Here is a 14,251-nt window from a genome sequence, read left to right on the forward strand (position 1 = left end):
ATGGGTATGTGAGGTGGGACAGGGGGTCTGCCTGTGTGGTGAGAGGAGGCTGTTGGATGATCTCCATTAGCTGTTGCACAGCTGGGCTGTTCTCATCCGCTAAATAACAAAATGCCTCAAGCAAACACAAATGCAGATAATGGATTCCTGTGATCACCGTATTTTTCTGAAATAACAACACTGCACATTAATGCCAGCTTTCATTTGTTTCATTTGATTCTGGCTTGGGGTTTTTTTAAGGTGAAAAGCGCAGCTGAAGGGACCAATGGTGAAATTAACTTTACACAGTAAATTACATCTGCACTATTTTTTAAATAAGCTACTGCTTTTTTAAATCAAGCTACTTTTCCTTCAGTGTTCTTAATTTTATAAGTGCTGTGCTCCAGAGCTTTCTATTAAGCAAAGTGTTTTAAAATGAGTCTTAAATAATTTAAATATCTCTTTTCTGAAATACATCCCTTTCCTGGAAGAATTCTTGTCAATTTTATGCCTTCTTTTAGGAAGAAAATAAAACAGAGAAAGTATTTATTATTCTATCCACAGTTTTACAAGAGCAGGAGAAAATGTGCAACAGTAATAGTCTCCATTCCACAGCAGGCACACGCTAAGAAAAATCTATAATAATGTGATTTGTCCTCTCCACATCCCTCCCAACTCAAATGAAGTTAAAAATAAAATGAAAAACAGGAGACATTTCTTATTCCAAATTGATGTGAAGGATGTTGTATTTGTTGTTGGTCTGAAGCCTGCCTGGCTTCAGCCACTACTTCTCCTTCCAGGAGAAAAGGGACCTGGAGCCTCGGTATCAGCACCCCGATATTGGAGACAGAAATGTGAACGCTGCCCAACTCCTCCTCACAAAAACTTTACGGCTTTAGTGTAGACCTGGGCACCTGCTCTGACATGCCCTGATTTTGTCCTTTCCCTGAACAGAGGGCAGTTTACTCCAATTCTCCAGCAGTTATCCCCCAAAGGCAGTGCCTGAAGTAGCAACAGCACAACACAGGTCTGAAAATGGCTGGTACTGGCCTGCGGGGAAGGGACTGAACGTGGTGTTACTGCTCTCCCTGAAGGAAATTAGTGGTGATGCAAAGGGGAGGTAATGCAGTGGCGATGACACCGTAATCTGCACGACACACCTTCTCTTGATAAGACCTCACTGTTCCTGTAAAGCAAATTGGGAGTGTACTTACCCTACCACCCCTACAGATTTCCCAGGTGTGTCAGTCAGAGAAATTAGGTGATGTACACCTTTACTCCACCTGATCCTGTTAAGCTCCTTATTAGACAGAGGAGGAGAATAAGATGAAGTGAGTGTGACCATGCTGACATGCAAATTAAGTTTTCCAACAAATGGTACTACTAAGTATTTCTTTGTTCTGTAATATGTGAAGGAGACCAGATGAGACAGATATGATAAACAAAACTTGGCCCAAATGTAAACAGCTGGAACCAGATTTCCATGAGGCATGTCATGCCATGACTGAAGCAGGTTCATGTCATTGGGTTGTCCATCTCCAGCACTCTGAGGGATGGCTGGATGGTGGCCAGCCCCTTCCAGTCTCCAGCTCTCCACAGACGATGCAGTCATACCGAGTCACTGACTTAACCAGATACAGAACTGCACCCAAGATTGTAAGATGCTTTCTTCTTGGGTGAGTGCAATGACTTTGTGCCTTGGTGCTCTCCTATGACAACTCGCTGGGCCACTTTCTCCCCGCAGAGCACTGCAATGAACTGAATCACAGAATCATAGAATATCTTGAATTGGAAGGGAACCTTTTAGTCTGTAACAACACATCAAGGGCATGCCATGACAGCAAGCAATGCCAGGCAGCTATTTATGCTACAATAAAGAGGAGGCAAATATAAACTGTATGTATTACGTATGAGGTGCTGTTTCTTCAGATATAAGGGTATAATAATATTCTAATATGATATTGTTGTTCGATTTAGATAGGAAGCAGTGTCGTTTCTAAAACAGCTAAGTAACAAATGTGAAAGGAACTTAAAGCCAGAAGAGTGCAAACTGACAAAGGAAACGCCTGGAAAGATAACAGGGGCGATGCCTGTCTCTGTGTTTGAGATGATTGCGCACACAGACTGTCCTCTGACACAGTAACTCGCCTCAGAGAAGGCGAATCTGTGTCTAACCTCAGCAGTGGGGGCTGTGGCCGCACGGTTGCATTGCAGTTCTAAGGTGTAAAAGTGTACAAGTGCCATCTGAACACTTCCTAGTGATCACAACAAAGCAGGACAAAAATAAGTCTGGTTTCCGGGAAATTAGGAGATTGGTCCCATATTGGAATAAGTGGCAGTGGTCTTCTGGGGCACAACCACCAAATTTTCAGGAGCAGGAAACCTAAATAGGAATCTGCTCCCCTCCTCTTTTAAGCAGCTCCCATGGAAAGGCTCCCTGGGCTTATGCTAATAAGAGACGAAGTTATACCAGGTGTCATCCAGAGCAACAGCAGGGCAAATCTAAGTAAAAGCAGGCCACTTCAGCACAATGCAGGGTCTGTATAGCACAGAACATGATTACAGTCCAGAGGGTTTATTCATGCTCACGTTGCACAACTCAGTTTTTTATACCAATAAATGTCGTCTTCCTTGTGCAATGCACGTGAGGTTCTGAAGCCCACATTTGGTTTAGAGTCCTCTTCAATAACAGTAAAAAAGAAATCAGTTTACAGCTTTATGCTCCAAGTGATCCAAAGCCTAATTATTCTGATGCATTTGCTAACAGAAAATTAAGTAGACTTCTACTGATGCCAGTGGTGTTCTGCTGCCCCTCAACAAACATAAGCAGAAAGATGAACAGGCTCATGATATTTCATAGCAGTGAGGGGGTCATAGACTATCATACTTGCTGTATTATGTAGCACACTACATCTGCGTTCTAGCGTCTATCAAAACATATAGCTAATTCTTTCTTGATGCTTTTTGAAATCAAAGCTCAATTAAAAGGTTGGGTTTAGATTGATTTTTAGGTATTCTATCTCAAAAGATAGAGCAGCAAACAACACATATCTAACATGTAAACTGGCACATTCAAATGACACCACAACCCAGTCTGTCTTGTTCCTCTATCAAACCTTTTTGTCTAATATTTTAAGTTGAACTCAGTGAGCCAAAATAAAAAAACATTGTTCTAAGTTTGTCTAGTGCTCACACAAGAAGGTCATGAGAAAGACTCCTAGGCACTCATAGACAGTAACGAACTACTAGTAACGCTACTGCAACAGCAGTACTGTGAATGACTACAAATGTCCTTTTGAAGCAGAGAAGGCAATGGGCTGGGGGGAAGAAGGAGGAATGGGTTTTGAAGACACACTGGAAATACTAGTCACTCTGGTTAAATGACCCACATACCCCTTGATGGCAGGCAGGTAGTGAATTTTGGATTGTTTGTCACTCAGCTGGTTCCCCCTTCACACTACCTCTAACCAAAGCCTGCTACTTCCTCCGCTGTCTTTGCCCCAACAAAACATTCCCTTTGTGCTGTTGCAATCCACTTCCCTCTAAAGATTGCATGGGGACTTCTGGTGCTCATCACCATCTGGTGCGGTCCAAATCCTTACTGCGCCCACAAAGCCTTTGTGCAAAAGGAAACAAATGCTGGTGGTGGCTGGAGTGGCTCCCCTTTCCTAAGCAGGTATGCATTTTAGCACGCCTGTCGTTACATCATTTTACATCACCTCTGTATCTGGAACTCCCTGAGAGATGAATAAGCAGTTGGCACCATCTCTGGATATTGGCATGATGGGCTTTCCTGTCGATTTTTTGCCAAAAGACATTTCTCCAACAAGAAGAACTATCGAAAAAAACTAATATGCTGCTACACATAAAACAAAAGAAAATGCTTTCCTGCTAGAAATGACATAAGTAACCAAAAATGAAAGATGACAGAAAATCACTGTACTTACTATGTGTCGTGCTGCAAACACTCCATCAACTATTGCACAACAGAACGCTGCTACCACGCCAAAGCTGATAAACACAATGGAGGCTACTAACTGAGAAGAGAAAAACAGATTGAGTAATGTTTTCAATATAATTCTTTAAGTAAAACAATTACACTGATTTTTCTAGTATTCTTAAACGACAGTTCCCCCTGCTGTAATTTACTTTAGCTCAGTGTGGCAGGATGCCAGTCAGGCAATAGAAAAAACGCAGAAATTCTTGATGCTGAGTTGACATACCATCAAGTCTACTAGAAAAGCTGAAATCTTTCTAGTGAAAATTAGGTCAGCTACAAGAGTTATTAAATTCAGTGGTGATTTCTTCTAAATCAACTCATTTAATAGAACAGCAGTGGTGCCCATAGGGAGCATGGCAAAAAGCCACGTTCCTGTTGGCTCGCATCAATCTCTAGAGCTTTACTACAGTGGTAGTAGTTCACACATACAGATGAAGACATTGTAGTAAGTTAATAACTAGCCCATGAACTCTCAGAAAGCTTTTATCATCCCAAATAGCTTATGATAACTTATGTCACAACAAAATCAGAGACGCATAGGACTGGTACCTCTGGAAGGGCTGGGGTGTGCTGCCTTGGCCCCTGCCCCTCAGTCTCAGAGTGGGCACAGCAGAGCACAGCAGAGCTCAGTACATGTCCCAGCTGCAGCACAGACAGCTGTACCAGCTGTAGCTTACCAGCCGTAGCTTCAGACCTCATTCTACCTCCCAAGCTGCTTCATTCATTAGGCATCATTAATTCTTTATCAACAGGACTGCAGATGGCACAACGCTAGAGCACTGCTCTAGCACAAGTGGTGGTGGTACAGAGGACTTGGGGGGAAAAGGCTGTGCACATTGGGCATCCTCACTTTATCTCTGAGGATGACTACAGCTGCAGCTCTGGCAGCAACTGCAGGGCTAGCACAACCCCAGATGTGGCAAGCTTACCGCCCAGTTCACTCTGAAGAGAGCAACAGGACTTGGAAAGGCCAAGCGCTGGTATGCGTCTCCATCAGAGAGCAGTCATTGTGCTGTTAGCACGCACTCTTGAGACGATCCTGGCTTGTTTTGAGGGCATCTCTGAAGGATGCAGTGCTGTGAGCAAGGTGGGATGAAGTGAGTCCTGAAAGAGAGACCCTGTGTATGCCTGGCAAGGTGCTCCCCTTGGGCTCATTAGCCCCAATGCCATCAGATGAGGGAGAGATGCTGTCACTCCTTCCTCTCTCAGATGAGAGGGGTTTGTGACTTTGAGGACTCTGCACCTTGAGTTTGGATGAGTGGGTACCTGCAGGACATAAGGTGAACCTAACATGCAGTCTCTGGCTACATTTTTAATGTAATTTAATGTACATCTCTCACATCTCTGGCATTTCTTATGCAAAGTCACAAGAGGAACCCTTTGAAACATCCTATATGATAGGTTAACTTTAATTCACAGCAGTATTAAATTATAGTTAATAACTGCAGCTGATTAAAAAATTCCCTTGAAAACTGACAGAACAGAGTCCTTAACTGATAGAGCACATGGACCAGGGTTTCAGTTAAGAATTTGGAACCTCTTTGTTATTTACTAGTCATTAATTGCTCCTTCACAACATGTATTTCAGAAATGCCCAGGTATAGATTACCAAAATTACATCTATACAGTTCATATATCCCTTTTGCCTATACAAAATCCATATCTGCATTATAAAAATACTGTTTTCACATGTATAAAATTTGTAAGGCATCACAAACCCATTTGAAAAACAGACTCTTTAGCTTATGTTAGGCTAAGAACAGTACAATGTCAAGAGTGTCAACAGGGGACACAGCATTGGTGACTTCCTCAAGAAAATTTATATTGGACAAGTAAGAAATTACAGCCATATAAGCCCATAGCATTGGACACACAGGTCAAAGCAATATCAAACATTTGGAAATAAGAGCTCTCAGTGAACCAGCAAAAAGTACAACTTAAAAGCAGAAGAATCACAGCTTTTAAATGCTTTCTGAGCCACTCTTTTAATCTCTCATCAGCTCATGGCTTTTAGATCATGGAATCAGAGGTGAGCCAGCACTGCCCCAGGGATTGCTGTGTAATCGGAATCCTCGGCACAGGGAGGAAAGGGGCACACAGAAGCGGCTGAGGCTGATGGTACTGGCTGCTCTTGGGAACCTGCTCCATTCCCCCTGCAGCCAGCTCCATCCCGCCGTAGTATTAGGCAGAAACCCTAAGAAAGCACTGTTGGCTGCATCACCCTTGAACCTCCGCTATCCCTTGGCTCTCCAGTATGGCAGGTCATGTCTCAGGAATCTGGTTGTCTAAAAATCTTGGCATGCAACTCATCAGATCAAGGCGGCTGTGTGCTCCTTGCAGAGAGCTACTATCACTGCAGACCAGTGGGCTGTGCTGCCCTGTGGCAGCTGCATTTGCTACAGACCGATCTCTTTATCTGAAAAAGCAGCAGTGTTTAAAAGTTCAGATTAAGTCATTATTGTCCAATACCTCTATCTTGTTTTTCAAGTCATAGTAGTCAATCAAATAATTAGTGGGCTTAGCCAGGTGTTTCCACATTGCCTGAGCTCAGTATGAATTTACTGGAAGCTGACCTCAAGGTGGCTTTTCATTTCACACATGAGCAACTTATCGATGATCTACAATCCCCAAACCAACGTTTTCCACTCATGGAGATAGTTTAAATCACCTAATGAGTATGCTGGCCTTTCAGTTTCACCATATAGCTATAAAAGACCACATATAAAGGTGCACAGTAAATTGTAGTATAGACAGGAGCTATGGAGTTGGCTTTGCACTCCTCAGTCATGTTGGTGATCATCTACACATTCAAGGAGTTGCGTGCACGTCAAAGGCTGTCAGCCAGAGTCTGCTGTTCTTATCCATGCCTACCAGCAACTACTTCAGTCAGTAGTCCATTTGAAATTAAGAGGACAATTTCTTGACTGAAGTAGTATTTATTACAATGCTGAAGTGGAAGAATGTGACACTCAGAAGTTCTTATGACTTAAATTGCCTTATATATATGCTCGAATGACAAAAGATGTAATAATACAAGAACAACACAAAAAAATCCTTAATATAAAAATACAGATTTATATTCTCTCTCAAACCTCCCATTACTTATTGAGAATGTGAGAAACACACAAAGTATAAAATTAATTACTTCTAAAAATTGCAGCCAAGACAGCCAAATGAAGAGCTGTTGTAAATTCAAAAGCTAATTTTCCTGAGTGGTAGATGATTGCTGGAGTTGTGAGTTCACGAGCCTAGCACTGTCAAGAAAGAAAAGCAGTGCAGTTCATTTAAACTTAGAGAATTCTTGTTGACAGGTAAAAGAAACAGCACTTTAAAAAATAAATACTGATCCATCACATCTTCTCATCTCCATTTTTAATAGCAGTATGTTTTGTCAGGAAAACTATTCATTATTTATAACAATATATTTTAACAATTGTTCAAGAAACAGTTTTGCTCTTGCTGTCCCATTGCTGTGCAGCCAGGCTTCTCTACAGCTGTTATTATCAGAACACATTTATTCCTGGTTCTGGTACAAAATACAATAATCTGGTTATTTACACGGGAACCATGAAGCCAGTTACTAAACACTGAAAACTGTACCATGTGGGCCTAACAATCAAACCCGAAAGCCAGTTGTTCAACGGAGGTGTTTTAGCAAAAGGGAGAGCAAAAGAGCACTTGCAATGAGGGACTTTTGCCCACAGGATTAACTGAAGAGCTGTTATCTACCATCAATCATGTCACAGAAATATGAAAACACTCAAAAATGCAAAACTGGTGAAAGGCTGGACTGCTAAATTCTTACATGCTGCCTTCTTTCAGTAAAGACATGCATTTTATTGCAGAATTCACCTGTCTTAAAGAACCTCTTGTCCTTCAGCAGGCATGCAGCACCACTGGCTGCACTGAGTCACCCTCCCATGCAAGCCAGCCTAAGGAAGGCAACAGAGCCCGGCAACGTCCCGTGGCCACGGACGCCGTTCAGCTGTCAGAAATGCACCGGGCACGGGTACTTGGCAACCAACAGCCTGCCACAACAATTCCCAGGGGTGGTTTTGGCAATAAGAGCTGGCCACAGACCAGACCCCACAGGGAGACTGATGCAGCCACCTTGGCTGCAGCCACATTGTGTGAGATGCCTCATTCCCTCCACTTAGACCAAGTAGATTGGAGACTTTGGAAAATGCATGGATTTTTGGTTTTGCAATCACCTTGGTATCAGATGTAAGTTACATTATATCTAACAAGCTCACTTTGCTCATGCTAAATGGCTACTTTTGCATTGCACAGTCTCCAATGTCTCCAGGCATTGTGCTGTTCATCAAGTCTCTCTGGGATTTTTTTCCAGGCAGAGGAAGAATCACAATTACGCCCATCAATGTAAATTGAGAAACACTGTCATCCAATACCTTTTGCTCTGTGAAAGTGAAGGCTTTGCAAAAGGCCATGTAAATGTTTTGCCACAGGTTTGTAAAGCCCTTTTTATCCCCGCACAGGTTCAAGCAAACATTTTTGGAAAAGAAATGCATGGGGCAGTTTGTTGTAGGCTGCCCCTAATATTACATTCCCCAAAACACAGTTTAATTCTGTGGGCCTTTTTACTGGTTTGATTTCCCTATGTCTGCAAGCTCAGAACTTAATATAGGCTTAAATAAATCTGCTGCACTTTTTCAGTACACTGAGGTTGAAGACATAACAGCAGAATTTTACAAAAACTATATCACAAATCCGAAACAGAGAATGACTTTCCATCCCAGGCACAATCTCAGTCAGGAGCTGCATCTGTTACCATGGTACCTTAGCAGGGCTGCACATCAATAGCCCGCAAAACTAAGACAATTAAACTCATTGCATTGCATTTCAGATGCTGCTATCAACTAAACACAGCCTGTCTTGTGATGTGGGACAGTATAAAAGTACTTTTAATTGTGACTTCATTTTCTCTAATTTGGAAAGTCCTCTCCTGTGTGGCTCCTTCTCCTCCCACAATGGCCACTTTTTTCCCCTGCCCTTGGGATAGAAGTTTTGCTGCTGTGATCAAAATTAAGCTCAGGCAAGGCTCCTACTATGTTGGTTTTCACAGCTGGGCTAATTAGGAGGTTTCTCACTATGCCAGGTAATGTGCTTCACAATTTATGGCCTGCCAGTTTATTCTTTCCAAAGGTTGGTTCTTCAGTAATAGCACTGCTGTAATTGAGGCTCTGCTGGAGGGTTGTCACACCACAGGAGATAGGATTATGTCATGTTCGTTATTCATTAATGCCAATTCCAGTCATAGCACTAGTTACGATGGCACAAATTCGTAATGATGCAAGACTTTTATGGCTGTCCAACCTATTCCTGAAGAACTATTTCCTAGACTGGCTTCCAGATGAAGGAGGGAAGAAAAATAAACACAAAATGTCACTTGGTTTTAAGAGCAGCAGTTTTGGTACAGGTCAGGAAGACAAGGACTGGGGCCGGGATCCCATGCATAAACACTTCCTCTGGACTGTAATACACCTAATAACAGAGCCAAATGCCCACAGCAGATATCTCTATTACCAGGAAGGCCTTCAGACAGAGACACTGCACACATGATGCTGTCAGATGTTTAGATGAACTCTTGTGTTTAGATCCAGTGACCAAGTTAGAAACCTCCAGCCTTTCCGCAGTGTCATCGCTGTTGAATTCAGCAAGTCCAGTCATATGTTGTTGCATATTATCAGCAACAACACAGATCTTTGATTCAGATTTTCCTCCCTCTTGCTGTTGTTAATAGCGCCTCAGGGCATTGAGCTGAGCCTACGTGGCTGCTCGCTGCCGTCTGAACTGGTGTCTTGCTCTCCTCTCCTTAGGCTGATTCCCTGCCATCCAGCCCTCTCTCCCAAAGCCATGCGTCCCTGCACACCAGCTCCTGGGCTTGCCCAAATACACAGCAAGCCAGTGCAATTCACTCACTAGGCAGAAAACTATTTGTTCCCCCAACTGAGTTAAATCAGGTCACTGTAAGGAGAGACAAGCACTAGACCCAGTGCAAACGAGAGGGTGAGACCACGTGGCTGAGACAGAAGGGATGGAGGTAGAAGTGCTGACAGCAACTATTAGGTTATCTCACCTATTTCATGTAATTTGCACTCCCAGGGATTATCAAAGTAAAAGCTAGGTTTTAGACATAATGAATAAATGATAAGGACTGGGGTTATTTTGCTGTTTGCGGTCAAGGAGACTTTTCTTTTACTGCCTGTGAAGAAGTCTGATGTTTTCCAGTATCGTGTCAGGGATAATTAGGAAAAATAGCAACATGAAAAGGCCAGTTGGTGTAACAGAGGCAGGGGAGAGGTCCCACGAGAAATTTAAGCAACCTCAGATGCATAAAAAGGCAGAATTAATTAGATAAACAAAGGTTGGGAAAGAATACAGGAACCACAGGAGAGGTATCACTTATCATGCCAAGGAGAAAAAAGAAGATCAAAATCCACTTTCAAAATAAAGATGGGATTTTCATTCAGAAATTTCCTCTTTTTTCTTGCCCCACATCCTGAAGGGCAGAATGGTGAAAGGCAGAATTCGCAATATCTTCTGTTATACCTTAGATACTCACAGTTAATTTATATCATATGTAGGCATAATTAATGCATATTGCTTTCTCTTTTTCTCTTCCAGTGGTGTTGATGCTCAACTTTTGCAGGTAATCCATCAGTTAGGCTGCTCACAAGGGCAAGGGACCACAGAAGTGCCCACGGATAGGAAATGTGCAACAGGGTGACTTAATGGTCCCAGCTCTCCCGCAGCCCAAGAGGGCTTACGCAGCACAGCTAAGACAAGAAAGGGAGCACAGGTTCTGAGTCTGCTTACTCCAGCTCCTCCAGGCACACACCGAGATCTTTAGGACAGGGACTGTTTCTTCACCAGTCAGATAAACAGACTTCCTGAGTTATTGGCAACATTACTTGCACCGCTTGCTGCGACAGTTAGTTATGGAAATGGAGGAAATCAGCATCCCATCACATCGACACATGCCCAGGGTTGTGTGCTGGCTCCCATGAAAGGAGGTGGCTCACACAGCCATCTTTGCTTGCCATTTCTTTTTAGGACATGAAAGCCCATGGTTCAAAACTGCCCCTTAGTACCCTTGTTGCTAAGCTCCTTCCAAGGCTTCCCCAGTGATCCACACATGGAGCATCTCTCCCATCCTCCCTCCCCGCTCCCTGACAGCCAGCAGCGGCTGTGCCGTTCTCACAGGTGGTAAGTACAGCAGCTTATCTCTTTTGCAACTCGAGTTACCTACTAAAGTGGCAAGGAAACATTTTGCCTTAAGATTGTACTGTCCAAATAAAAACCTTGTATGTTAACTCTGATAGTTACCTAGTCTAGGGCTCTCAGTTGATTTCACCCTCTAGAAACGCTCTCTGGAGCATTAATCCTTAATTTTTACCAATCCGCTTTGCAATACTCTTCCTGTAATTTATCTTGTCTTCTCTTCTAACCTGCTAAAGCATTTGAAGATACAGTTTCTGTGAAAGATGCTATGTGAAATAAAGATGAATTTTCCTGTATTTTTATCTTTAAGCAATGAAAGAGTGGTGGGAATGAAATCAATAGGCATTATGAAACATGAAACAAAGTTATTGAGAAGGGTTACCTGATTGATATATTCCTTCTTCTCTCATAATCTAATATCAGCTACAATACCAGACTTAAAACAGCCAGGAAATTATTTCAAATTGTTTTACAAGCAAATCTTTACTGGAATGACCAATCTTCTGTATCAAGCAGTTTCTGTGCACTTAGACTTCAAAACTGGAGTCACCATTACACTGCAATCAGGGAACAAATTTGATATATGTGTAAATGAACACATATTAAATTCAAGATAATTCATTCACTGATGAGTAAACACTTGTCTTGACTCAGTTAAAAACATCACCACTGATGATGCACTAGCAGGTCTTTTGGTAGTCTGGGAGAGTCTTAGAGTTCCAGCCACTGGAGTCCAGCAGACGTTACTAAAACAACGTTGGGAGAAGGACTGAACTGTCCTTGGTTCACATGTTCCAAGACAAGAAACAGAAGGCAACCTAAAAAAGTCAATTTTTTAAATTTCCTGGGGCAGGGTTAGTTTTATTATTGGTGCTCTTTCAAGCTCCCACAGCATCTGAGGACCCCTGTTCATATCCCAGTAACCATTACCACCGTGACCAATTTCCTTCTAGCAGCAGTGCATCTCAGCTTCACTCAGCTCATTCAAAGAGCACTGCTGTATTTTCTCCCTAGTCTGAGCTGATACAACCGCCCTAATGACTGACCCTCTCTAGTCAGAGCAGGTGCAATACTATGCTCTGCTCCACCCATATTTTAGCTGCTTGTAAAGAGATTTGTTTAAATAGTTCCTCTACTTTTCTTTCAGCCCATTAAATAGAGCGCTGACTATATGATCAAACCCCTTCTTCCTGGTGCCGCCAAAGTACTGCTTTGCTTCAAGAGCTGTCTTTTGGCAATGTACTTTTTCATTCATTTTACATCTGTATAGTCTTTAGCTTTTTATTTCATGGGGGCTGCGTTGCCGTATTCTATGGCAAATCACATTAACTGATTCCAGATGACTTTTCAGACCAAAATTATTGGAGCATTTGGTATTATATCCTCATGACTTGATTAATTTGTGCAGATAGAAGTTTAGACTGGGGGACACCAAAAACATGAACAGCACGCCTTCACAAAGCAGATGGATCTGTATTCGGGAACCAGCTAGGCTCCGCTCTGTAGAAGTACAGGGTGTGAAGCCTCAGTATGTATTTCTGAAACGGGAATGCTGTGGTGCTCCATCCAAAGTGAAGCAGTAGTTCTTATCCAGGCTGCTGGATTGTGGTGTTCTGTATGTGGTGAAGCTGCTACGAAAATTCTCCTAAGGGGTAGATTTCATCATACATAACTCCAGCTACTTAAAATATACGTATTTGTCTCAGGTGGTTATCTGTGCTCCTCTGTAGTCAACGAAGAGCCAGACACTTCCAGATACCTTCTACACCTACTGTAGAATGGGATGAATTACCTTCTGATGGTATTTGTCTTTTTTTCCACTGGCTATAGAGGGACCCTAGACAAGGAAGTATCTGTGCTGCCAAAACCAACTCTTGTCAATACTTCTTTCATTCCCTTGATGTTGGCTGCTCTAATTTGTGCTTTCTCTTCTCCACTTCAGAACTCTCCTTCATCATTTGCCTGGGACTTGCAAGGGAGGGAGGGGAGTAATGTGAAAGGAAAGAAGGATGCCTGGGATTTGATGAAGACAGAGTGATGTTATACAGGGGAAAAAAAAAAAAAAAAAATCAGCTGGATTTCACAGCTGGAGACATACTAATAGTTTTGGAACCAGCCTAGGCAAGCTTTAGTCCAGTAGGCACTTCAAACTGGTAAGAATTCCCCTTGTAAACATCAACAAAAGCACTTATCTAAGAATGGTTAAAAACGATTACAGAGTTAAGGATATCAAATACAGTCAAGAAGCAAAAACTAAATACAGCATTAAAAGGAAAGGGGACAAAAGTGAAACAAATTTAGATTCACTGATCAGCAGTGCTGACATTATAGGAACCCATCACATACTTCCTTTCATGGATGCTCCTTTATTGATTAAAATGGAACAAGCTCATTTCACCACTTAAACAGAGGTAGATGTTCAGAGCAGTATGAGAACAATAAACCAGAAATAAACTGTATACCATGTGTCATAAAAGTTTATGCTTCCTGGTAAAAAAATGGTGGAATTGACATAGATCAAGACTACTACAGCTGGCACTGTTTTAGCAGCAGAAACTTTTTTTACACCAAAGTCCGTTAGTGCCTTTACAAATCCTCTTTCACGGTACAGTGACTGCATTGGTTTCTCAAGACACACATGCTCTTTATCAGAAATGCATTACAATTAAATTACAAGGTTTCATGTAGTGAAGTTCTACTTGCAGAATCTGGAAGATTGTATCTGGCCAAGAGGGATACTCATCTGTTTAATTTTATTTCATTCTTCAACAAGAGGATCAGAAACTGCCTGTCCTTTTCATAGGGCACACCCCACCTCACCTTCCCCACCATGCACACAGGAGTGCTTATCCCAGATTCCTTACCGAGACTTTTTATGCCCTGCTCCTGCTTGCTAGGGAGAGTAATCGATTTCTTTATTGTTCCACAAACACATTTCATGGATCATAAAGTTTACTTTTGTTTTCAGCTGTGTGACACTAATGCTTTCATTACATAAACAGCAAAAGAAAACAAACTGGCTGCTAAAAA

The 14,251-nt window shown here is 42.2% G+C and overlaps 1 protein-coding gene across 4 annotated transcripts in view; it reads right to left on the reverse strand.

The window, feature by feature from the left end:
* The window catches only part of TMEM255B (transmembrane protein 255B), a 71,353-nt gene that overhangs the window by 37,372 nt on the left and 19,730 nt on the right, over positions 1-14,251 (reverse strand). For all 4 annotated transcript variants that reach the window (XM_069770198.1, XM_069770197.1, XM_069770200.1 and 1 more), the window contains one exon: positions 3,927-4,016. In XM_069770198.1, coding sequence (XP_069626299.1) covers positions 3,927-4,016 — 90 coding nt within the window. The remainder of the gene's footprint in view (positions 1-3,926; positions 4,017-14,251) is intronic.

The sequence above is a fragment of the Haliaeetus albicilla genome, chromosome 25 (genome assembly GCF_947461875.1).
Source record: "Haliaeetus albicilla chromosome 25, bHalAlb1.1, whole genome shotgun sequence".
Lineage (NCBI taxonomy): Eukaryota > Metazoa > Chordata > Aves > Accipitriformes > Accipitridae > Haliaeetus > Haliaeetus albicilla.